Source organism: Oxyura jamaicensis, chromosome 1 (assembly GCF_011077185.1).
Source record: "Oxyura jamaicensis isolate SHBP4307 breed ruddy duck chromosome 1, BPBGC_Ojam_1.0, whole genome shotgun sequence".
NCBI lineage: Eukaryota > Metazoa > Chordata > Aves > Anseriformes > Anatidae > Oxyura > Oxyura jamaicensis.
The window spans coordinates 180,071,709-180,098,977 of record NC_048893.1 but is presented as its reverse complement, the minus strand read 5'-3'; the positions used below and the strand labels follow the sequence as shown (position 1 = coordinate 180,098,977).

Sequence of the window (27,269 nt, the reverse complement as noted above, 5' to 3'; positions counted from 1 at the left end):
AAAAAAAAAAAAAAAAAAAAAAAAAAAAAAAAAAAAAACACCATCACGCCAGATTCAGCAGAATCAGCAGGGTAAGTTGTAGACTTGGAAAACAGGCTAAATATTCCTGACTAGAATTTCATCAGGTTGCTGTGATGGGAAGGATGCCAGCCCTCAAAGAGGTTAGAATTGTTTTCCCCCTATGTTAACCTCTAGGAATATGAACTACTTCTTGCAGTGGGTTATGGCCACAGAATTTCATTTTAGCTGTAGCAGTCTGGACAAAATCTTTTAAAGATGACTTGTGATTTTTGGTGCTCAATTCTGGAAACTTCAAAAGGTTATGAATTTCTGAGAATGCTGACTGCTGACGCTCTGAAAGAAGTGCTCTCCTGAGCATGTTTCAGAAGCTGGGAAGAGAAAATTCTTTGACAATTTCAAAAGTCTGGTCCAGAATTTAAGTTCTCATGTGGGCACTGTTAACTGCCTGGGATCTTCCAATTATTATTATTTTTTCATCAGGCTCCACAAAATCCCTTTTCATGTTCTATTTGCAAGAATTCATATAAATAAATAAATGTGGTAGAGGATCTTGGCATCATTTGAGTAATTAACAAATCCTGTTTTCATATCTACAGTGTTCTATATGGCAGGAGACATAAAAAATGAGTGTTAAAAAGACTGAACAAAGTTCAGGATTCCCAGACTCCTGCTGCCCTGAAGCACTCAGATTCACTTCACAAGCCAGTCACAAGAGTTTTACTTCCCAGGTCTGAATGCATCAGATGAAGAGGTCATTATATAAATACCAGCAGAAAATTAGAGCAAATAAAAGTGCCGGAAAAGCTTTTTGGCTGTTTCCTTTAAGGATTACAAGGAGATTTTTCTTTGGGCAGTGTCCTAGGGTGTGACCCAAAGTACAGCTGCTGCTGAATAAGAAATGTCATTTTAAATTAGGTTTCTTACAAATGTTAAGTTTATTACTATTTAGTTCTTGGTTATTCATTTCTTTTACACACAAATCTCCAAGGCAGACATGGTTAAGGATGTACATAAAGGCTACAGTTTCCCTAATTCTTTTTAAGATAGAGTGTGCCATCTTCCTCCAGCAACAGCACACCATATTTCATATTGATTATTTTAACAGAGAAGGATTTACAGAATGCAATCCGTCCCTTTCAGCATTCACTGCTCAATGATGTACAAAAAAAAAAAAAAAAAAAACGCCTTAGTACTCAGACAACAGAGTAGACTTGTCCCGTAACTTGCCATTAGTATACTGCAGGTATACTAATGTACAGTATACTGCAGTATAACATTACCAACATTTAAAATGTCAGACCTCAAGCTTACAGTCCCTCTTATAATTCTTTGGGTTTGCACAGAATTTGAGCAGGTAAAAGAAGGAACTGGGGTCCCAATAGGGGAAGTATAAACTGATGGATTTGTTTCCAGGTCTAAGTGTACTGCATGTGAGAGACAAATCTAAATAAACTAAATGGAGGGGGCAAAGGACTGCTGCTGAATTGCATTTAGAATTCAGGATCTCCATCTGTGGCAGTGGCAAGTAGCCAACATCTTTTCAGGTTTTGTTTTTTGAATTGAAAACAGCTGGGATATTATTGACATAGGAACTGCTTTACTGGTCTGACTCTGACCATAACAAGTTTTTGCAGTTTCCAAGAGGATTCCAGCTATTTTTATAGCAAAAACTGAAACTGAAATGAGGGTTGGCTCCTATTGAAACTGTCAAAGTACATTCCAGGAATCTCAGCAATTTACCAAGTAATCATATAGTAAGCAGCTATAAAGTGGAATGGTTATTTACAATCTACAAAATGGTTTTATACAGTGTAAGCAGTTAGAATACTTCTATCAAAGGTCTGATCAAAGAGAGAAAATGTTTCTTAAAATTGTCAAAGAAAACACACGCCTGCTTTTCAATCCAGCTGCCCTATCCAGTGTTTTAGCTTCAAGTTTACCATTATATGAATAGGTCCAAAACCAAAATACAAAGAGGAAAAATAAAGCCCAGAATTTGATGCCATGGAGAGGTATTTAAGCAGGTTAGCTGGGAAAGTGGAGTGTTAGATGAAAACTCCAGGTGCCATTTGTCTTCTGCAAAGGAGAATATTTTACGGAAGTTGCAGAAAATAGCTCAGGACACACATATCTCAGAACATTTTGTAAACAGGGACAAGCATATTAATTCTTTGTTCTGAAATTGGGAATGAGGTACAGGGAGGCTGTACTGACAACTGGTCAAGCTGGGGATGAGAGTACTGGAATGAGAGGTCGGATGTTGACACCAGTCTGTCATTCTGCCTCTACACACAAGGAGCCTTTTCTTGCTAGGTTATCTGTCATGTGCACCTCAGTCCCACTCGAGGGAAGTATCCCTTTTCATACTTAAGCACCTGTTTCATCTCAGCCATGTTCTTATTTCTCTTGAAGTGAACTAGGAATTTAGTGCAATCTAGTTAATTTTGTGGCTAACAGAAAGCATTTCCATGTGTGAATCCCTGAAATAGGAGTGACCTTTGGAATGTGCTCAAGCACTTTCCTGAACTGGTCCCAGTGCGAGCCCTTCTTCCAGAAAAAATATCGGCAGGATACATATGAGAATTCAAAAGAGGTTTTGATCTGTGTTACAAACTATTGGTAGCATATTGCTTAAGACAAAACACTGACTTGTCTCAGTTCCTAAGAGTAGCAATTGGACAGAAAAGAAGAAATTACAGAACTCTCATGGAATATTTGCTTCAGTTATTGATGGACAGAGTTGCTACAGGTTTTGATGGTAAAAAGTTATAATCAGCATAAAAGTACAAGAAGTACAGCAGAGCCGGACCAAAGCTGAATTAAACTCAGCACCCAGTTTCCAACAGTGAGTCAAAGTCACAGTTCATGAGATAGTATGTTTAAGGAGCAAAGGCATGAAGAAATTAAACTTTCCTTGGTACATCGTCCAATTTCTGCCAACCAAGTACTTAAGAACTTTGTGATCCAAAAGTTTTATCCAGACCACAGTATTTAACAGGCGCCAGTGAAATCACCCTCCAAAAATGTATCAAGCTCCCTTTTGAATCTATTTATACTTGGCCTCCACAACACCTGCTGGCAAAGGGATCCATATTGTAACTCATTGCACAGAAACCCAGGAATTTGTGAGGGTGCTTCAGTAACCAGAAAATTCACTGCTGGAGCTCTGCAATGCTGGAAGGCTTCAGGCATCTACTCCTTTCCCTGTTCCCCTTTGCAGGAAGAGCAGGGAGCGCCCCGTCACTTTGCCTGCATACCACAGCCTCAAATTGCTGCACCTCTTCTTAATGCATCTTGCTAAAAGACCTTCCTAAGACACACCGTGGAGTAACTGAAGCAAAATTAAATAAACAAATAAAAAGTGTCTGGGGGGAGCAGATGGTACCAATGCATTTTTCACAAAAAAAAAAAAAAAAAAAAAAAAAAAAAAAAAAAAAGATTAGCAGCCACATGCTTATGTTGCATAAACAAGTGGGGTTTCAATAGCCTCAGCAGAAGTATGCAGACTGACACAGCGGGTGACCTGCCCTCTCCACTGCTTCTTACCAGTCTCCTCCATCTCCTCCTCACCAACATGCCAGAAATCCCCACCGTCTCTTCCCCATGGAGACAGACACTTCAGTTACCAAAAGTCATTATAAATTGTGACAGAACACTTTGTCCAAGGACAGTACCTGGCACCAATAAACATTATTATTTCAGCTTCTTGAATGTCAATGTAAAAATGAAAAGATTTTCATCACACACTGTCCTGGATCCTTGTACTCTGTGTACACAGCAAAAGTGCTCTGCATGATAATACCATTTACAGTAAAAATAATTTAAAAATATGGTTTGGGAAGTAAAGTAGCCTCCAGGACTAAAGCATGTACTTTGTAAACACTTCAGTGATCATCACTATTCCAGGCAATATCAAGGTCATTTCCAAAGAAAAAAAGATTAGCTGTTGAGGTTATTGCATCTTTGATTTTTTTGAGCAGTGTTCTAGTGAGAAAAATTATTTGGATACAGCAACTCAGGGAATCTGTTAACTGAGGGACAAAATAGCATTCTAGTGAGGACTGCACATTCCAACTTGTAACAAGGAAAATGAAATACTATTTCTTTCTCCTTTGATTTTTTTTCTCTGCTGATTGCAGTTGTATTTTTTTTTCTCAATCTTCCTTTCTGAATTTGAATCTGGACTTCCTCCAGTTTTTCTTTTTGTCATTCAAATATTTTAAGAAATATTAAATACGAAATAATTGACAAATACTAAGTAGTGTCCTTGTCTCAACATTAATCAGAGACAAATCTCTTTATTCTCTGACAGATGTATCCACATGCTACCTCACTGATTACCACGCTATGGCAAATGTCCAGTCACTTAGAGATAAGCCAAAATGCATAAATAGCTATTTCATGGTAACTCAGATTAAATGGATATGGCTGCAAATAAATATATGTATATTTCAGGTTTCCCCGTTTCATGCTGGATCAAGTAGGCTTAACACCATGGACTGTATTTCAATAGCTTTTAATCACAACTGTTGGATTTTTGAATCCATCTGATTTTAGGAGAGCAAAACATGCCATTGAAATCACAAGCTGATTGTTAGAGGTATAAATTTGTCGAGTGTGGTTGAGGTATGTTGAAAACTTGGCACAAATTATTTCAAAGAAAATGAAACTGAGCATGCATAAAATAGTAAATACTCCAATGTACACTCAATATACTAAAACAGCATGTAACCCAGCTTATTTCCAGTTAAATTTGTGGCATTTTTTAGAACATGATGGCTCCAATAGGGCATAGAAAGGATGTGACAGAGAAGAGCTCAAAGACGCCAAATTAGAAGCAGCATCTGCAAGCCTGAAAATACTTACATTAACCCATGGATGTTCAAGAACTTGCAAGGCTGAGAACCGCAGATCTACATCTACTTGAAGCATCATTGTGATAAGTTCCTGAGAAATGGAATACTGGGTCAAACTTAAATGTTTTGAAGAACAAATCAACAGATTTAATTTACTAAAGTGCTTTTCAGCTGATTACAGAAGAATGCTCAAAGACAGAATGAACTACCAGCTGCATAAATTAATTAAGATTATTAAAAAAAAAAGAGAACAACTATGAACTGATCTTCAAGCTGAACTTTTATACCATTATCTAACAGTACCTTGAAAAGCTAGAAGACAGTTCTGAGTTACAGTTCTGTTGCCACTGTTTAAGAGAAAAGCAATGCAATTACCTTGTTTTAAACTATCATGTAAATAAATACACATCTCATCAGTAAGTGGAATACACAGAAAATAGGATTGCAGTGTGATGGTAAATAAAGAGATATCACCAATGTTAATAATTCTTACTAACATGGAGAAGAAGCTAAATGAGTAGTCTAAAGCTTCAAAACAAAATTTGGAAGAAGGGGTTTTACAGGAAAGGACCTGCAGAGTTCTCATTACTGATGGTCTTGGAAATGGTCCTGGGCAGCCTGCTCTAGGTGGCTCTGCTTGAGCAGAGGGGTTGGACCAGATGACCTCAAACAGTCCCATCCAACCTAAACCATTCTGTGATTCTGTGATCAGATATGCAATAAAGCCTGCTACAAAATAATGATATGGATTAGAGGACTCCCATATCTTATTTGTTAACCTCATTATTTAACAAACTAAAACACCGGTCCTAATCACCATCCACATATCTGCAAAAGCAGGATGTTAACAGCACCAAATAAGGGAGACTCGGAACTTAGAACACTACTGTCATATCTCACATCCACTTCCAAATTTAGTAAATGTTTTGTGATTAAACACACACTGAAAGAAATAGGAAGACAGTTGTGTCTGGATTTGCCTTACATACTGTAGAAGTAAACTGGCAGAACTCTTCTATATCAGGGAAATTAAACACTTAACTACTTGTTAACCAAATGAATACCCTGTATGTTTGTGTTTTGTTTTTTTTTTTTTGACATACACATATGTACTATCTGTCTCTATATATGTATATCACTATAGTGAATGTCAGATCCCTAGAAAGTTTGTGAGGGAGGCTGTTGTTTCAGCACACTAATGAGAGTTAAAAAACTTGATCTACTCTGCAAGTACAAGTAACTCCGTCTGGATCTGGATCTGAAAAGTGCTGCATCTGCTTTAGTACATCCAAACCTCTAACTCCTCCCTGTCATGTGCCAAGAGGCTACAACCCATGAACTGGTGGACAAAAGAGGTCTGTATTTTATACCACACTGACACCAATGAGGAGTTACAGGCAATGTTAGGCCTGTTTCTTTGACAGAATGAAACAGCAGATGTATCGTCTAATGAGATTAATAAGGGAAAACAGCTTCCCTGTAACATTATTATATTATATTCAAAGACTCCCGGTTGAAACCTAGTCTCCATTGCAAACACAGAAAAAACACGGTCCCAGGGAGCTCTCAAGCTAAGAAGGGTAGATCAAGCAGAGATACTCAACATTTTTCTTGGTCAGTAAAGTCTGCTGGGTGTCTCTGTTGTACGAGACATCATATAGAGATGGGGTCCATTTCAGAACTGCCTGGAACCTAACAGACAGTGATCAAACAACAGTTTACTTGATAACCCATGGGAATTTACAGGTGCAGCAGGGATGTATGAGATGTCAAATGCAGATCTGTGAAAGGGTAACAGTGATTATCTCAGGCACTGGGAATATTACTGGAGAAGTGTCATCAACTGTATTAACTCACCTTTGCAGAGTCAGAAACATTGTCCCAGTATGGAGATGGAAAATCCACCTGTCCCATCAAAATCTGATCAAAAAGCACCTCCTGGTCATCTCCACTTCTGTAAGGTAAAAACCAACCAACCAAAAAAAAAAAAAAAAAAAAAAAAGACAACAAAATCCACAGAGACATTATTTCCAGAGCTGGTTTTAAAAAGCTTCTTGAAATTGCTTTTAATTGGAGTATGCATTTGGAAACTGTTTATTCTCCTCAAGCATGCAACCACAGGTGTGAATGCTGAGGTCATAACACAAAGTGCATTTCGTATCTTCTTTCTGAGGTAACCTGCTTGTCTTTAGGACTGTCAAACACTTCTCAATTGCTTTGAGGGCGAGTAAAGATCTGACATACCCTTATGAAGTGGCTTACACTGTATTTACTTTTTACCAACCACAAAATATGTTCTATTTGGTCCACGAAAGAAGATGTTTATTTTACTGTGTATTTTAAACATCAGGCAAAGGCACCCAGAACCCATAATGAAGGATCTTGTTTTGTAATGCAATGAAGTTTAAACTAAAATAAACAAACATGAGACAGAGACTTTACAGTAAAATCACAGACATTTATGGGATTTGTGTAAATTACTATACAAATCATGGGAAAAAACAAACCCTACAAGCAGAGAACTTTTTCCAGTTGTGCTTAATGCAAAAGCAGCACAAGAACCAATTAACAAAACAAGGATGGTTGAATAGACAGGTCCATACCCACGGAATGGAGGAAAACCACAGAGCAGGATGTAAGTAATCACGCCCGCTGCCCAGATGTCCACCTTCAAGCCGTATCTAGAAGTGTGAGAGAGATGATTAGAGAAATCTGATTTCTAAGAACTACAGCACAGGAACAGGGGAAACATTTTCAAAATTATTAAAAACTTATTATGTATTCTAAATAGAAATTTTTCTATGTCCTATCTTCCTACCTACTCTAATTCTGCTTTCATACATTTTTTTAGATTTACATCTTAAAACTACATCAGATCAGAATGTATGAATGTCCAAAGACATTGTTCTGTATTGTTGAGCTAGATAGTGACCTTCACCAACAGTACGCCTGCAAAACTGACCACAGGTTGCTCAAACTGGCAGATATTTACTTCATGGAACAAATCAAAAGGACAGCGTTTGATAATTAAATAAAACTAAGTAAATGGTACTTAGCAGTCTCTGGGGTCAGTGTAAGAATTACTTTTATTGTATATGCAAATGGATAGTTAGTAATTTAGTGGAAAAGCAAGAAGTTTGAGGCTAACTGACAGAGCAACCTGCGCTATCTCCAAATTCAGCAATGCTTTGAGCTGGTTTGGGTATGATAGCCTCCAGAGGTCTTTTCCAACTAAAGTGTTCTGTGCCATGATTCTATGTCATAGCCAAGCAAAAGCAGCATAACAATCCTAACTACAAGAACTTGTATCTGGCACAATGGCAAGAACATTTTCCACTGTGAAGATATCAAAGATTCATCACTAGAAGTGATTTACCCAGTTTCAGCAATGATTTCTGGAGCTACATATGTTGGGGTCCCACAAACAGTGTAGAGAGGTCCATCCACAATGGTTGCTAGGCCAAAGTCTCCTAACTTCAGAGACTTGCTTCCGTCTTGGTGTTCATAAACCTAAATCAAGAATAAAAATCAAAGGTTTACAAAAGTTCTATCAAGGGAAGTACTATATCATTTACTAACTGCCTGAAATGGTCCTTCTGATTTAGTCTTCTTTATCTTCTTTGCATACAACATACCTTACTTCCCTGCATGCTTTGAGAATTTAGACAAATAGGACAACTTCCCTTGAAGGCACTTGGAGTATTTGGGAAGACTTATTTTGCTACCTGGCCAACAAGGGATGCATTTCTTCTTGCTAGAAGCTAAAGCCCAAAAGCAAAGGTCTGACCTTCCAGCAGTGATGTTCCCAGGTTAACTCCCCACTGACAGCCAGTTCACAGTGTCAGGTTTTTGAGTTTTTAAATTTTACTTCTGCAGAACTTAGTTCCACAGAACTTCCACAACTTGCACAGGGATTTCATATTCTTAGAAAACACAACGGTGACTGCACTGATAGCAACAATAGATGTTATCTGTGTACTGAAGCTGCAAGATATAAACGTAGGTGGACTACTTCACCTAGAAACAGTCCCCTCCTTGCATGATTGTTATACATCAGTATCTTAGTGGTAAGTTCCCATCATCATCAATGTACACAGTCTAGGCTGTTAATGAGTACACTTGAAATTCCTCTCTTAAAATGCTGTCTATACAGCAGTGTGATTAATTTCTGTATTTATTTTTTTATGTTTGTGAAGGGAGATTTAGTCCCAGTCCCAGTAAGAAATACACAATTTTAAAAACTGGCTCACTACAAAAGAACAATTCCAATCTAAATTAAGCATTACACTATGGATCTTTCTTTAATCCAGCTATTAGTTTGGGTTCTTGCTTCCCTTTTTGAATGTTTATGATGAAATTTAATGCTATTTACCATAACACTTTGAAACTGGAAAAAGTCAACAGAAGGGCTTCTTAAAGTATATATATTTATCGCATTATTATTTTGCAATCCAAATCATAGCTCCCTGCAGTCTGGCTTACCAACAGTAATACCATGAAAACAATTAACAGCAATGCCTGACAAAAATGAGAAGGTATCATAATTCACAATCAAAACAAAAATCACCCCTAATGCCCATTTTGAACAGCTAGTACTACATCAGAAATCAGACTTATTTACAACTTCTTGCAGAGCAAAATCCTGTTGTGTTTTTTTGTTTGTTTTTGTTTGTTTGTTTGCTTTTCAAATGCCATGATTTCTACAATGGACCCTTGAACAATTCACTTGGCGCAAAAATGAGGCTCTGAAGTCTTTCTTTGCTACAGATCTGCTCATAAAAGTTAGTTATATTATACCAAAACCAAAGCAAACCAAAACAAAAACCTGACAAACCCAAAAGCCAGCACCCAAGCTTGTCCTTTTTTAATGCTAGTCACATCTAGAGAGGAACCCCCTCTCTGTCCTGAATCCCCACTACCAGGTGATACAGTCATAAGCAGACATTCAAATTACACAAAATTATTCTCCCTTCCTTATGTTATTTCTAACAATTCAACTGGACTTTAGAGGACCAACAATTTGATAGAGATTCACATATCTCTGCTGCTAAGCCACAAGAAAGATAGGCTTATAGAATACCACTGGAAAAAAAAGCAATTACGGTTTTATTAAAAACACAGATTGTTAAATACATCTGGTTCCTGAAACTAAAGAAAGTGCTCTCTGAAATGGCAGTAATAAATCTAATTTCAACAACAGTTTTAATTAAAGGCTAGAGACTACAGCTTTAAATATTCACTTGCTGAAAAATGTAAAGTGTTCATTTAGACATCAAGAGCTGAATCCAGCCTAATTAGCATTTTATTCTATTTCATGCAGTTATCTTTTATATCTCTGAGTTGTGTTGACCTAGTGATTGTTTATAGGTTTCCTCCATTAACAGACCACACCTTTTATGACTCATATATGCTAAAAATTGTTTATTGAAAAGGGTTGTTTGGCAATATTTACCAATGCAAAAGGTTTGGTAGTTGTGGATTTTCTTGAATTTTGCCCCATCTGTTTCCAGGGATTACTTGCCTTGAAAAACTACTTTAGTTGACTTGTAAAATTGAAGAAAGTAACTTTTCCTCACCCTGTTATAACTCCATATAAAAAGGAGCCCAATGTGAAGCTGTGGTATATTACTTGCCAGTCAAGGAATGTGAAAGATAATTTAATGCTCGTGTTATTCAGAACAAATGCTATGTATGTTCTACTGCATTTAAATACGGAAGGGCAATTAAAGAAATGGGGATTAGTGCAAATTACCCACTATGTAGTGCTTTCACTGTTTTAACTAAGCAGTAAAACTGTGTAATTGTACAACACTAATTGAATGCAGCCACACATAATTGTGTGCCACCATATGTATCCTATTACTATAAAGACTGTCAGTATTTTCTAAGCTGCTCTTGTGATCACTGCAGATGGCAACAGTCAGAGAAGTTGTTCTCTAGGGTTTATTATATGGCTATAAAGACATCCCATGACTTGACAAAATAAACGTGCTAAATAGCAGCAATTATGAAAAACGTTCCAATTAAAACATGGAATACCCTCTCTAGAGAACAAAAAATGTGAATGTTGATAAAAAAAAGCTCAGGGATTCAGCATACCCTAAAATTGAGGATATTTGACTGTTAGGAGGGCTTATAAGTGTTTTATAAACGCCAAGAAAATAACCTTAATTGCAATCTCATGATATAAAGAACTATCAAAGTAGAACCTAGGAGGTAACTAAAGCCATGAACAGTTAACACCATAGATAGGGTCAGAACCCATGTAAGATAGGTTCAAAAGCTCTCTTCTAAGACAATGTCCATTTATTTCAAAGATCTGATAAATCTTAGAGAAAGAATATAATTTGTTAGTCAAACACTGGCTTTGGAGTGTTATGTTGCTGCAAGAAGTGAGGTGCTGTATACTCACAGCTCAGTATCAATAGCAATGTATGACCTCTATATACATATGACACTGAAAAAAATCACTCAGAAACAATTTGTCTTCAATGCAAAAGGAAATCTGGTAGTGGGTATTACCAGAGATGGCTGGGCAGCCAGATTTAATCCTCTCCCAGTTGCCCTCACCTCCTGATAACTTTCCTCTCTTCCCTCAAAAGCTTCATCCTACTGATGCCAGGCATTCAGATACATCTCAAGTCAAAAGCTGGCCAAGCCTTTCCCCAGACCAAGACAATACTGTACATCCCAAATCAAAGTGAATCCTGACATGTGATTGCTGTCGCTTCTGCATGCCGCTACTTACAAACACCAAGAGCTGCTGAAGAAATATCAATCATTGGTTTCTAATTAAACCTCTACCCAACATATTTTTAGCAGTTTCTGGAAAATTAGTCCAGGCTACTTCATCACCCAGAACTATTAAGGCATCTACCACTAGACAAAACTCAATGCTAAAACTACTGTTCCCTGGAAGTTTGGCAAGATCAACTCGAGTCAACTTTCCCATAAAACCTCTTCAGTGTCAAGCAGTATTAAATACATGGCAGACAGCACACAGATGAGAGAACTGATATTCTAGATATCTTGAACATTGTTTTATGGTTGCAGAATGTATGGAAGACTGGGACATCTTCATACTGGAACATGTCAGCAAATCTGGGAAAACTCAGAGAACAGTGAAATAATCAGGATAAATTAATTTATCAGAAGAAATGAAATTAAATCAGCTGGGAGAACACAACTGCTGCATTTAAGAGCACAAAATCCCCAGAAGGACTAATTGTCAGCATACTTTTTTTTCTCTGTCTTCAGTGGATAGTGTTCATATACATTCAATCATGAAAAGGAAAATTTAGGATGTTTGTTTAGGAAAGTGTCTTAATAAAAAAGTTCTGTAGGATTATTTATGATGCCCAGCAGGGAGTGAAGGACTCGGAAGTCTCTTGCTGGCTCTGCTCTGACATGCTACATGACTTGGACGCAACATTTATACGACTTTTGTAAAACTAAACTGCTGCTAATTGCATAAGCAGCTGCAATATGGAGTCGTCTATTGAGGACACAATACCTTTGTATTTATGAGAAGTTTGAAATTACACTGTAGCTCACTAAAAGGTCACTTCTAGTGATCACTGGAACAATTCTGTCGCTGCATCCTGATGAATAGTCTAGACATATCAGCTGATGTTACTGCCTTCTTCATAATAGCTATTCATCTTAGGAGAGCTTCACAATGCTAAGATTAAAACTAAATGACTTAAAAGACTGAAAAAACTTGGGGTGTGTCTGTAAGGAGGGAGAAGCACAGACTTTCTCTCACACACACCCAAGTTATCAACACTGGAAGCTGAATTTTCACTTACCAGGAGATTCTCTGGCTTGATATCTCTGTGGACAATGTTCAGGCTGTGAAGGTATTTGATGGCACTGGCCAGATTATAAAGCATCCCACTGGCATCCCGCTCTGTGTATTTGTTGGTGGAAGTAATAGCATCAAACAGATCTCCTCCCTGGAGCAAAATGACCACGGCATATAAGTAACATTACTTGTGAAGTGACTGAAAAATTTTAGGGAACATCAATGAGCATAATTTATGGAGGTGAACGAGGCAGGAGGACCAGTAGTTTCCGTGCAGAAAACTACTATAATGTTTGGGCAATTACACCCCCCATGATGGCAGCTGAACATATCACTAAGTCAGTACCATTTGTCTTGGCTTAGTTGGTCAGCCAGGAGGCTGGAGTCTCCTCTGCAAACCATTCCCACCTGCTGCTGCTTTTGTAATATGTCCAGCACTTGCCAACCTGCGTGTTCAGAGCCCCTGTTGCAAATTTCTGGCATGCTTACATACTTGCCTGTCATGGTTCTGCGTACCAACCCTTGCTGCTCTATTATAATTACAAACAGGCTGACATCAAGTATTTGTCTAAAGGCTGACCAAATACCAGAAAGATGAAGAAATTCTGAATAAAACTCAAAACAGCTACCTGTCATTACTGCTAGCCTATTTTAAAAGACTGCTTCCATATCATAAAACTTTGAATATTTAGATTTTAGAAAGCATTTTCTCTGCACAAGATGTGACATTTCTGGTAGTAAGATGCTCTTCTTGCAGCTAATACTGAAGCACATAAGCCAGGGTAATACTGAAGCTAATACTCTCTCATATATATATTTCAAAATCCTACTGGCAGACACTTTAAAATTAACATTACTATTTCAACTTAGCTACAAAAACAGATGCAATTTGCCATTTGCAGGTCATCATGCTGTCTAATTCAGTTGATAGCTACTGCCAGTGAAAGAACAACAAGAGAAAAAAAAGAAGAAATGAAGGAATAAGTGGAAGTCCTTAAAGATTAAATGATCTTCCTTCAACAGGACCGGAGCAGCCATCACGTTCAGGTTGTATGTCCACAGCTGAGCTGGCAAGTGGGAAGAACATGTACGTGTTTGGAGAAAGACTTTTTAAAAAAATTTTAAAGTAGTGATTAAGAAGGAATCGAGACAGAACAGAGGAAAAACAGAACAGAGGAAAGAACAGATGAAAAACAAGCACTTATTAAGAGACACTACTTACTTTGCCTTTGCTCAAAACCAAAGCAGTACCACAAAGGAGACATGGACCACTACCACCAAAAAGAATAAGGAAAGGATAATTTTGCAAAAGCAACACAAAAAAAAAACTGCTGCAGTCACATCGGGATAAAGAATACATCACAGGAAACTGCTGGTTTCTTTAACTGTTGGTTAAAGAAAAAGTAGGTATTTTTCTGAAGGCAACAGAGGAGTCCCAATTTTGCTAACTCTCATGATTTTATCAATAGCCTTAAGTTATTTGGTGTTTTTTTTTTTTTGTTTGTTTGTTTTTAAGGCTCTGCTGCAGGGTAATAAACACAGTTTTCACTCAGAGAAAGAAGGAGAGGGGATAAACAAAAAAAGATTTTTTCCAGAAATCATGTCTATTTAGAAAATAGTAGGAAATGGCAACCACCAAAGGCTGAGAAAACAGACACTACTTCAAAATAAAACAAAACATACTCAAAAGTATTTAAAAAACAGCATTGTTGAGATGCAGCTGAAGTCTGCCTGTGCAGGTTTATTCCCACTGTAGATGCAGAACTCCAGCTTTGGAAACTGCTTACAGCCAATCGATGTCAAATCTGGACCACATCAGAACCTCTTGCTCTGGCTGGTGACTGATCAAGATATGTCAAGGAACACAGTGTCAAGGAAAAGGAGGAAGAAAAGGCCAAGCTAAACCAGATAGAGGATTACAGAGAAAAGCCAAATATTTGGCAAAAGTACAATATCATGTACTTCATGGCATTACCTGATCCCTAAGTATTAGATATCAGCATGTGGCAAAATATGTGGGATAAATAATCTGTCTTCCCTAAGCTCCTTCCCGTGAAGCCCCTATACCAGCTGCTTTTTAACATGAGGTAGTGGATTAGACAGATCTTTGGTTTTATCTAATATACTCCAGATGCTCCAGAGAAGTGTCCATAACATCAGCAAAGGATCTGCCTCAAAACAAAGAAAACAATCTGAGCTGAGATGTGACGGACGAGAGGTAAAGAAGCTGAACTTTAAATAAAAAAGGGGAAACTTCAGCATGAAGTCAGAAGAAAAAGAACAAACGTTCATGTGCAAGGGGAACCTAAACTCCAGAGAGGACAGAGGACATAGAATACGTTAATAGACCACCAAGTCAATTTGAAGCAGAATTATTTTCTCCAGGTAAGTTGTCTACTTGGTAAAATTTCTCATCAGGTAGTTTGGTAAGACAAGAGAGCATATATTCAGTCTGTGAGACTCTGCAGCCAAAAGAGAGGTGATATCCTCGAAAGAGTTAATACAGCTGAGAGCTATATCAGACAGAATGGTTTTCAGACTTCCCCGTCCCTGAAGAGCACTTTACCCTTCGAGGTTCTGCTTAGCTGATTCACACAGCGGGTCTCTATCATTTATTCAGGCACAAGGGGTGAGTTCAGGATGACATTTCAGCCTTAAATCCCCTGTTTGGGAGTGAAATCAGACCAGCAACACCTGAATGCAGTTTTTATCATCTGTGCACATGAAGAAGTATACTTGGAAGTACAGTAACCAATTATTTATTTATTACCTTGTTATGTAAATGATATAATCTCTCTTTTCTTCTGCAAAAGTGAAATCATATCCTGGAGCAGTAAAAGAAACTCTGTAATAAATCTTGCCTGTTAAATTGGCCAAACTCCTGTTAGGTTTGAATAACAATTTTGTTTCGCTGTGTAAAAAGGCAACGTGCCAGAAGCCAGGTCCTTGCTTCCTTTTACAAGCACCACTTGCAATGTGTTTATATTTGTATTTATGAAGTGCTTTTTCTTACACTTTACAAAGCAATGAATGGTCTATCTGCCATGAGGTGAGGGCAGTATTTGCAGCAGCCACTTATGTCAAGCATGTTACTGCCAATTAATGCAGGGTGGTATTAACTGAAACCGTGCTCTGCAGTATCAAGCCTTTTCTCCTTGAATTTCTTTCCCGTCTGTGAGTTTGATTTAAACTCAGGTCTTCAGAAGTCAGTCAATAACAGATGGTTAATCAATTCTAACAGTGCATACTATGAAATGGTAACAGTCAGCAACTGGTGAATTAACAATTAATGTCTTTCCAGAAATACCATCCCTGGTGCCCACAGAGCCTAACAAGTTTTTATTTTTTATTATTTTTCCTTCCCCCATTCAAATATTAAGCAATAGATGTTTGCTTCACAGAAACAAAGTTAACTTCCCAGGACCAGGATACTTCCTCCAAAGTTCTTCTATTATTCAGCACAGAAGTATAGAACATAAGAACAGTGCTCTCTAGGATATCTGAACTATAAAGATGTCTACAAAGCCCTTCTATTGCATAACTAAAGCCATAAATATCACACTATTTTCAGCAACCCCGAAGAGTAAAGAAGAAAGAGTGCAAGAAAACAGATTTTTCCAGAAATTGATGAATGGTTTTCTTTATATAAATCTTTTAGGCTAGTTATTTTGCAAGAGTTTCTGGTCTCCTCCTCTCTTATTTAGCCGAGTAGGACTTTGATTAAAAATTCACTGGAGACTACAGTTTGAACATTTTTCAAGCATGAATAGCACAGCAGGTTGCACCCATAAAAACAGCTATGTGCGTAAGTCTTGGCATGTTAGACAAGGCACAGCTTTTACTTCTTAGCACACCTCATGGGGCCAAGATGAAGGATTGATCAATAGAGGCTGAAGCGGTGGCTACGCTAGATTACAATGTTGTGCAAGAGTACTTGAGGTACCTTTAACAAGCTATCATGGGCACTGCAGAAAGCCTACAGTAGCATGTATCTCAGCGAGCTCATTTACCACATAAAAGAGCAATAATTATGATTAAAATAGTGTTAGATGGTTAATGGTATCTGATGTAAAGCTGTGCTTTTTCACATTGCACTCACAAGTCCATGAGAGGGCTGTGACTATGAAGAAGGTGGGAATATTCTTCTGGGATTGGCTACAGAGTGGAATAGTTTTTTTTGTTTGTTTGTTTTTCCTTAGGATTTAACTTCTCCATCAGAGACTAAATGGGGATGCCGCATAACTTGTCAGTTCCTTGCCACCAGCATGTCACTGTGTGCTTGCTCAGGGTTTGGAGGTGGTGGACAGCAGGGTTATCTGGACCATAAGCTCCACAGCACCACTCAAGCCAAGTAGGCATCTGGCAAGCTCAAACCTATACAGGCAATGCTGCCATCTCAGGGTATAACCTGATCTTTCCAGGGACAGGCCTGTGCATAAATGCTGCTGCACAGCAAAGGTTTCCTTATTGTAATATTTGTCCTTAAACACTTAAATCAATGGATTTCCCAGGTATAGACCTGAGAGACTGCCCCAGGAGAACTTGCTGGTCAAGGAGGTGGCTGCTGGAATTTCATTTTTGCAGAAGAGCTGAGGAAGGAAGAAGAATTGCTAATTTCATAATGAATGTGAAAAACAGGTGTATTCTATAAAAATAAATATGGAGGACAAAATGTCCTCAGTGACTTTCTGTCCTCACTTGGATAATTTACTCAGAAGAATTTTACCACCTTTTATGTAGAATGACATACTTGTGTATTAGTACCAGAACCGAGAGCTAAATTCAGACTTCATACACTGTCTTGTTGACAGTATGGGGACAAGAGATGACCTGGTCTGAGTTTCATAATCCATTTTCAATATGTAATTCCACCAGAGAACAAAATAAATGCATGAGATCTGGAAGTTACAATGAAGGAATAAATAGGGCTCCAAATATAAATACTGCATTTGCAAAGTTTGTTTTCAGAACAGAGCCATGCTTTAAATAGCAGGTTCTCCTCTTTCACTTCCCCTCTCCTCCAGCTGAAATCTAGGTTATTATCTGACAGTGCATTAATATAAACCAGTAGAGAAAAGAGACAATTAATATTGTTTAAATTTAATATAAATTAGTAAGATGTAATTAAACTCTATTTTATCAAAGAATATTGAATTTTGAAAGCTGGTATTTGTACCTATACAAAGTGGGGGTACTTTCAGTTCACCTTCAGGGAGATGTCTTCTGTTTAAGAGAAAACTTTTATAAGAGAAATCTTCTGGAGAAGCAAATAAAAGTGGTCGTGTCTGAAGTACTGTCCATAGAGCTCTTCTGAGGGGGCTTTACAGAAAGCCTGATGAGTATTTATTTGAAAGTTATATGTATTTGAGTGCAGGTTACACATCTTTCAGTAGGGTGCTGGACATGACCCAATCATTCTAATTATTCTAGGATTATATGATTATTAGTAAGCTCTAGTACCAATGAAATTTCTGAATATGGTTGAAAAAGTTCTTAAGGAGCTTAACTCCAAAATACTCACCTTTACAAGTTCCATGACAAGGTACAACTCGGTTGGCATGTCCATCTCCTCAATCAGAAGTACAATATTGGGATGCTTGACTCGTCTTAGAATAGATACCTCATTCTGTATCATGTGTTCCTGCCACACAAAAGAAATCTTTAATGACTATGGATTGGAGGGAAAAACTTTCACTTCCAAGTACAGTGGAAAATGCAGAGAGAATTGAGACCTGCATGGATTTGTCAGGGTTTTTAAAAAAAAGGTTATAGCTGTTGCTTCTGGCAATACAGAAGAAACAAGACCAGAAACAACATCAGTATGATAACTGAAAAAAAGAACAGAAAATAGAACACAGACAAAGAAAGGCAGGAAAAGATGCGTTTCCAATGCAGAGAAAAGTTTAGTATGGAAGCTTTTAAATCTTTTTCTGCAATGCAAGATCTTTCCATTTACTAATACGATCGCGTCTTCTGGGAGAATCTTTTGTTATAAAATTTTTAAAGGTAACAGAAATTTATTTTGTATAAAACTGACATCAACTTGATTAACCTGGTGATACTGATTAGACTCAGTGACTGGTGTTGGTATGAGTATTAGTTTGACTTTTCTCTATGACATCTAGGATTATGAAAGGTAGGAGACATAATACTGAAAAAAATAATACTCCTCAGATACTGTCTCCATTGGAGCATTAGGGTGAGGTACCATTGGGTGTATGTCTTTGGTTATGTTATTTATGGCCCACAGGTCCTGCACAAGCTTATACTCCGTATTATCTGGTTTCTTCACTGGCAGTATTGGGGTATAAAGTCTGGACAAGCATTCACAGGCTGTGGAAAGCATGTCTGGAAAGCTTCCCGGCAGAAAAGGACCTGGGGATATTGGTCAATAGTTGGCTGAATATGAGCCAGCAGTGTGCCCAGGTGGCTAAGAAGGCCAACGGCATCCTGGCTTGTATCAGGGATAGTATAGCCAGCAGGAGCAGGGAGGTGATTGTCCCCCTGTACTCTGCTCTGCTAAGGCTGTACCTCAAGTGCTGTGTTCAGCTTTGGGCTCCTCACTACAAGAAGGACATTGAGGTCCTGGAGCGTGTCCAGAGCAGGGCTACAAAGCTGGTGAAGGGCCTGGAGCACAAGTCCTGTGAGGAGCGGCTGAGGAACTGGGGTTGTTTGGTCTGGGGAAAAGGAGGCTCAGGGGAGACCTCATTGCTCTCTGCAACTACCTGAAAGGAAGGTGTGGGGAGCTGGGGGTCGGCCTCTTCTCGAAGGTAACTAGAGATAGGACATAAGGGAATGGCCTCAAGTTGTGCCAGGGGAGGTTCAGGTTGGAAATGAGGAGCCATTTCTTCTCAGAAAGAGCAGTCAGGCATTGGGATGGGTTGCCCAGGGAGGTGGTGGTGTCACCATCCCTGGGGTGTTCAAGGAAAGGTTGGACCTGATGCTTAGGGACATGGTTTAGTGGTATACTTGGCAGTACTATGTTAGTGGTTGGACTAGATTATCTCAGAGGTCTTTTCCAACATAAATGATTCTATGGTTCTAAGATAATTACAGACAAGGGGAGTGCACATACCCACACATAACCAAACAAATGTAGAATCAACCTATGCATCTTGAAAGGCACCTTGTTTATCCTCATACATCAAGGGTTTCATGGGGACAGACAAGGCTTCAGCCAAAAAGACTATAACACTTTCCAGGCAGAAGGTAAGTACAACAGTTTCCCAAATGGATCTCCCATAAAATGGTTCTTGAAAAAAAAAATAATAAAAAAAAATTGCTCCCACTTGAATTTTTGTACTTACTTTTCCTCTACATTTACTTTTTTTGATTATTTTCAGAGCATATTCTCTACCAGTTGACCTGAGGAAAGAAGAAAATTGATTATATTGAATATTTTTCTCAGTTGAGTTTTTGTCATTTGAGCACACCATTAATGATTAGGTAAGAATAATGTTCAAGTACTCATTTTGTCAAAAAACGTTTAGATTTGTCTGAAATTGTAAACTTGAGCCAAATTTATTAAATATGCCTGTCCAATAAAAAAATCTTTTTTTAAATAAAGATATTTCAATGTTTTCAAAACTATTTTTTTCATTTTCTAGTGGTATTTGATCTTCTGCAGTTTTCAGTTTTATACAAAACCCAACACAGTATATAGAGATCCCAGTCTTCTTAACAATGAAAAGTTTTGTTTTCCATAAAACTAAAAATATGAGCTGTGGTAAATACCTATACATCTGCACACACAACTGCTAAGACAAAAAAGTCAGTCTTGGACACCCTGCAATAACGTTCTGCATATTCTCTAAATATATATCTAGCAGAATTAAATATGATGTTTATGGGATGGAATATGAATGGTTCTGGAGACAGTATGAAATCATAGAAAATTAATTCAGGTTCAGAACACATTTCCTTTTGGGTGTTCTTTATTTTTTGGAAACCATAAAATATTTATCAGTATTACATATATAGATAGATATTTATTATAGAATATTAAAATAGAAAACAAAGCCTATAGACAAGTTCACAATATCAACTTCCATTTCTTCAACAAATTATAAAATCAAAACAAGGCTGCAAGGATGAAACCAAGTTCTAGTTCACTATTAGGTTAAATGGAAAATGACCAATATAGGAGAAAGCTCTTAATAAAAAGCTTTTGTCATGTAATACAAATCTAAACAACATACATAAGGCTGTATTACATTGGCCTTAGGCATCTATTTGGAATTTAAAAAAAATAATAATAATCCCCAAGCATATTTATCAGGCAGTGTAGCAACTGGACAAGGGGTTTAAACTTAAAGAGGGGAGATTTGCATTGGATATCAGGAATAAATTCTTTACTGTGAGGGTGGTGAGGCACTGGAATGGGTTACCAAGAGAAGTGGTGGCTGCCCCATCCCTGGAAGTGTTCAAGGCCAGGCTGGATGGGGCTTTGGGCAACCTGGTCTGGTGGGAGCTGTCCCACCCATAGCAATGATGTACCCGTAGGTATTAATTTAAGGGCCATGGGGACATTAGCAGAAAGAATAACAAAACAAGTCTATTAATTCAGTTCAAGTTCACAGGTCAGCAGGGAGCAAAGGCAGACTGTATTAAGATGTCAATTAAAAGATGATGGCAATGTTTACAGCTTGGAAAAATAATACAACATGGATGTTCAAGACTTAAGCAAAGAAAAATCTAAAACTTCTCTTATCTGTACTTCCTGCTACAGGGCTTAATGCTACAGCCCCCAGAAACGCGGCACACTCCACATGTTGATGCTTGGTGGCTACAGACCCAGCACAGTGAGAGGACAGGCAGAGCTATCAACACCATGTTTTTGGGAATTAAAAGGGTAGGTAGGAGAAGGAATATTAGAAATTAAGATATCTGGGTTTCTAACTCAGACAAAATACACTCTCTTTCAGCAGGAGTGTCTTTCAAGTTCCTTGGTTGCCCTAGGAATGCTTCCTTTCTGTCATGAGAAAGGAAATTGATGGTTTTTGTTGGCCATGGGAGACTCCATGTACTCGAAAACACTGGGAAATATGAGCTAGTGAGGAAATGTCAGAATTTGGAAGTATCTGAAAGTTAAAAATGAACACATATGAAAACACCACAGTACAAATTGCGCACATGATGGAGCAGATACGTAATGAGCAGATGACAACTCTGACTGCTCTTTGTTTTGGCAAAAAGAAAATTAAAGCAAAGATAATGCAAATCCTTTCCCCTAAAAACCTGCAGAACCGCAGGCTGTCAGCAGCCCAGGAACCTCTGTAAGTTACAGACCCGCCAAAAATATGCATGGCAGTGCCAGAAAGCCACAGCAAAATAGGCATATTACCTCTCACCTATCACTTAAACTGAACAATAAAAAGGTGCCACATGAAGTAGGAAACATTACCACAGGATTAAAGTCTGGAACCACAGCAATAGCATAGGGTACAGCATCTGACCTCCAGCTCAGCAGGGCTCCGGGCCACACTCTCCATCTGTTTTAACCTTTTGCGAAGTTCATCATGATTTCCGCTGTGCTTGAGTCAAAAATCTATCTTTATTATTTTTGTGTGCACATTACTTTTGTTCGTGTGTGTGTGCACCTTCAGGAGTGCAAAGAATGCCTGGAATGGAATTTGGAAGTCCCCACATGAAAATTTTGAAGATCGTTTTTAGTTTCTATTCATACTGTTCATGGTCAGAGGCAGATGCCTGTGAATGCATCTGAAGTGTGGAGCTATGGCGAAGATATATCTATGTGATCAGTGAAGGTGTATAACAAGACCCATTCCTAGTTGCTTAACACCTCACGGCGCTATTCCTTTGAAGTCTCATGCACAGAGGAATTGTACGTCAATAGCAAGTGGAAAAGTCCTCTGTCCCAGGTATCACCCCATCAATTCTGGCCCTGCTAATGATGGACATAGCAGACTTTGAAGTGAGGTGTTTTTTGCTTAGAAAGACTGTGGAGAATGTTTTTGAAGGTGTTTTACATGTACTGGCTTTAATTTACCCTCTGAGCCTTTAATTTCACCCTCCACACTTGTGATGGCAAAAGTATCCCGCTTTAGAAATGGAAACTAACAGAAATAATTCTATTTTGTTTTAATGTTCAAGCTTTCTCAATGTAGTAACTCTCTGATATACAAGAGATCTGCAGTATGGTACGGCTCAGAAACCGTAAGAGTATTTATTTGGGAATATCTGAGTAATCATGCTAGCTTAGTGGATGCTCACTAGATACGTCGTGGTACTAGATACTTCAGGGATTGGGAGGATACACAAGAGGGCAGGAAATAGTTTTCATCTAAGCTCCCTAGGATATGATAATCAGTATTATTTTTAGGTGTGGTGGGACCTATATTTAATCTTATTCATGTCTTTTCTCTCAACTTGGGAAATGGTGGTAATGCACACTAGCCCATTTGAACTAGCTCTCAGCACAACCAAATTTTCTTCTGAATGACAGTGTATCCAAACTGCAAAGGATTATTCTGCCCTGTAATCCCATTATCTCAGTCAGTACTCACTTCACTTTCTGCTTGCCTTTTTCTCCATTTTTAGTGATGTGCTTTCACCCATGCATTTCATCAGTTCCTCCCTCTCCCATATGGTGGTGTCATGCTTTCTTACTTTCATATTGCTTTGCTTTGCTTCCCTTAGGCTTCCATATTCTCCAGTCCAGCATTCAGACCCAAGAGTTTGATCTGAACAGCTACTGCCCTCTGCACAACCAGCTCCACCATGAACTCACTCTCAAAGAGCTCGGAAGGCCTCACAACAGCGTGGGCTGAGTCCCACAAGTACAATGTCAGCCGATATGGAATTCACTCTTCCCTCTTTCCCCTTCCCCAGCAGCTGCCTTAATGGTCTCCAACTTGCCAGACACTTTAAGATTCAAAGTGGGACCTGTCTTTTTCCAAGGAGACTTGAGTTTAAAACTAGCCAAGCTAATTTATCATCATCTGCCATGAGATCTATTCTTGACTTAGTCTCTAGGATTAAAATCACATTCTTACAGGCTGAAGAGCAAAAGTGTTTTTCTTTGAGCCCAAAGAAAAACATGTAGGTCTGAGACTACAGTCTTCTGTAAGCCTAGGATATGATAATAGTGGATATAAAAATTCCTTCATGGAATTTCATTATCAGATTTTGACATCTCTATTGTTTTTTTCTTTTGGACATCTCCAGCTCTGGTAGATTTTTTCTTATTATTATCTTTTTCCCTTTCTGCACTGCTACCATCTAACATGAACAATCTTAAAATCTTCTCACATACAAGTATCTTTGACTTTTTTACCCCATATTCTCGGACTTTTTAACAATACCACCAAGAAGTACCTGCAGTTCTACTCAGCATTTCCGTCCTTTGTTCTCTTCTACTTTACACTCTAAATGCTGGGTTCAGCCTGTTCAAACACGGTGTGCAAGACTCATCTGAATAAATTTAGTAACTGACATCTGAGCTGGTCAACCTGGACACTTTGAGCAACACAGATGTTAGAGGTGACTCATGACTTCTCTAACCTACAGTGGATGTCTAAAATGAGTTTTAACAGTTTGTCTTTAAGGGTGACTGTTCTCCCAATTTGCCTCCACAGGGCACTGAGTAAGTTAAATGTTGATGTCTACAGTGCAGACTTGTAAAGTTAGATGGAGCTCATGCAATGGTACAAAGCAAGCAAGCAGAAGAGAGATGCACATTTTATTAAAGATAAACATGGAAGAGGTACTCCACAGTGTCAGATGGAAGAATAGATGGATCTGAAGCCATCTTTTTGTGCTTTCCATAATCACTACACCACACACAAAACTTCCTGAAATCTTTACAAAATGCTCCTAGATGTAAAATAATTAATTGGTGTAATGCAAAGGGCAAGTTGCAAGAACACACTGCAAGAAAAGATGTTATTTCAGTGCAAGATGAAGGATATAAAGAACTGGTAAAATCATGCTCTGTGCAGCAGAAAAAAAAAAAAAAAAGTCATAGATTGTCCCTTGGACTTTGGTATTGCTCTCTTTTCACATGAGAGAGTGTTAGTCTAGTTTTTCCATCTGGCATTGAGACATTACCTTATTCCATATGTCCTATATTCTACAAATAAAGACATGATCTAGAAAAAGTATGGCATTAATGATTGCTTTTACAGTAATAAGCAAATTATCCTTCTCACCTTTCTATACACTCCTTCACAATAGCAAAATTTCCATCTCCTATAGTTCTTCCAACTTTATATCGCTCTGCTATCGATGCTGGAACCTGGAAACCTTCCTCCAACACTTCTGAAAGAATCATTAGTACATTTTTATTGTTAGTGAAGGAAACACAGATGTTGCACATAACATGCATTTTAAGTCTACGGTTTAGGAGCCTGGAAACCATTCAGAGTCAGTATCTCACTTACTGTACAGTGAAACCATGCTGCTGACATTGTATATACTCAACAGGTTTCACACAGATACAATAATGAAAAATAAGACTTCTGGGGGCTCAAACATACCACCATTCGAGTGTTACATAGTTTACCATTCCCATTGCAATATGCCCCCAGGACAAAACCAAAATTGTATTTTTTTAATTATGAAAAGGCCTCTGTGAACTGCACAAGCGCAGACCAGCCTCCAAAAAGGGTTGGAACTCCTTGACACAGCATGATTAAATATATGTACCAAAGAAGTCCAACACTCAAGCACTTATTTTATTACATCCTGTAAACTGAGACATCCATAAAACTCCTCATGTGCTAAGTGCTAGTTCTCCCCCTCCCCCAATATTAAATATTTAGTTTTTAAACAAATGTTCTCAATAATACTACCTCACATGCAACCTGGGCACCAGATGTTTAGGTAAAATTGCATTACACGGTGTCTAAGCATAAGAAAAGTTTGTAGTTTCATGTGTTTTAGTGCTCATTCATGTACCATTATTTTTAAATGTATTTGAAATAGCGTGTTACAAATACCTAACATGCCTCTAAAAGCCAACTGTAAACTGCAGCTGATACAAGCTACTATATAAATATTGTAACGAAAAATGCACCTCAGAAATTTGCACTAAGACAATGCCTTCTAAGTGTATTGTATCTTTATCTGTCCTTTGTTCCAGCTTAGTCTGAAAAGCGAATGCTATGACACATGCGGGCTGGGGTTTGCCTGAATCCATAGGCAGCACCAAGAGCTACTATCAGACAAGGCCATATACACACACTTACGTATATGTGCATGTGAACTGGCAGTGTTAGAGCAGGCATTATCCCTCAGCCAACTCGTTCAAAGCCTTACTATGTAGTGAGAGTAGTTATCGCTCAGCAAAGACCCAACACTGCTGTATGCTCTTTGGTATCGTGACAGATGAGACAAAACATTGGTGCAATAACCCAGCCAGTGCTGCGTCACCTGTAAAAATAGAGCATCTTGCAACAGAGACGCCTCAGAGCAGGGATGTCCAGATCAGATGTGATCCGGAGTGAACTCGAGCTGCTCTGCCAAGGCTGCCGAGCCTCCAAGCCGAAAGTCATCCAGCCTGCACCGCTCCCACTTTCTCCGGCAGGAAGAATGACTCATTTCCTACACAGCTGCTGTTATCACTACATCAACTGCTTTGAAATGTCAGCCTTCGAACATTACCTTCTGCAGGTCCTTCATTTTCATCCATAGAGCTGCAAACTTTGGTGGATGCTAATGAGGTAGAGGAGCCACTGTGTTGGGAGCTCTGGAAATGGAGAGACACAAACGAAAACAGATGATTTTTAAGGAGCACAAGTACCCACAGCATGTCCCAGAGAGGCTTTGGTGTTCCCTATGCAAAGTATTGATTTACTTTTGTGGAGAGATGTGCAGATGTTTGTGAACAGTTCAATTATTCCACCGAAGTCACACTTTCAGTACTCCATTTAAACGTGGGTATCCGCGATTCATTATATGCAGCGATGCTTTTATGCGTGGTCCATTCATTTTCCCTATTCCACGCATATGTTGGCAGAGAAAACCGAGGAGCTGTATGCCCTCTGCAGGCAGGAAGCTGTTCCCTCAGCAGCATCATTAACCTAGCAGGCACTTAGAGCACAAACATCTGTTTTGACTGAAGTTGGTTTTGTTTTGGGCGCAATTCCTCACTTCTGAAAATCCCCCTCTGGTGAAAACCTCCCCAGCTGTGCTCTAGAAAGGAGAAATTGCTATGAAAATGTACGATTAAAATAAATGTCAGGGTGATTATTATTATTATTATTATTATTTTAAAATAAGGTGACCAGATCTAGCCCACTTGAGGCATGGGTCTGTACCTTGGTTTTAAGCCCTTGTACACCAGGTGTTTATGTTTGCCTACACAGCTCATAGGGGGAGGAAGGTACCTCTATAGCAGCCTCCAGAGGGAAACCCCTAGCCTCCCAGCTTGGATGCTAAAACTACAGCAGGTAGGATCTCACTAGGGAAACCTGTTTCTCTCTATCAGTTATGTATAAAATCTAGGTATGTACTTCAGGAAGAATGCTTCATCACACATCTAGATGGATGAAACAACACAGAGACACGAGATGGGCTGGACTGCATTCAAAATTTTTCTCCTGTGCTGCATAACGATCTGACAAATA

General features: G+C 38.5%; 1 protein-coding gene across 4 annotated transcripts in view; it reads right to left on the bottom strand.

The window, feature by feature from the left end:
• Positions 1–27,269, bottom strand: part of DCLK1 (doublecortin like kinase 1) — a 244,283-nt gene that overhangs the window by 24,495 nt on the left and 192,519 nt on the right. For all 4 annotated transcript variants that reach the window (XM_035324385.1, XM_035324396.1, XM_035324376.1 and 1 more), the window contains 9 exons: positions 26,305–26,389; positions 24,852–24,960; positions 19,989–20,046; positions 18,203–18,322; positions 12,686–12,832; positions 8,254–8,387; positions 7,481–7,558; positions 6,735–6,831; positions 4,888–4,968 (listed from right to left, as the gene is read on the bottom strand). In XM_035324385.1, coding sequence (XP_035180276.1) covers positions 4,888–4,968; positions 6,735–6,831; positions 7,481–7,558; positions 8,254–8,387; positions 12,686–12,832; positions 18,203–18,322; positions 19,989–20,046; positions 24,852–24,960; positions 26,305–26,389 — 909 coding nt within the window. The remainder of the gene's footprint in view (positions 1–4,887; positions 4,969–6,734; positions 6,832–7,480; positions 7,559–8,253; positions 8,388–12,685; positions 12,833–18,202; positions 18,323–19,988; positions 20,047–24,851; positions 24,961–26,304; positions 26,390–27,269) is intronic.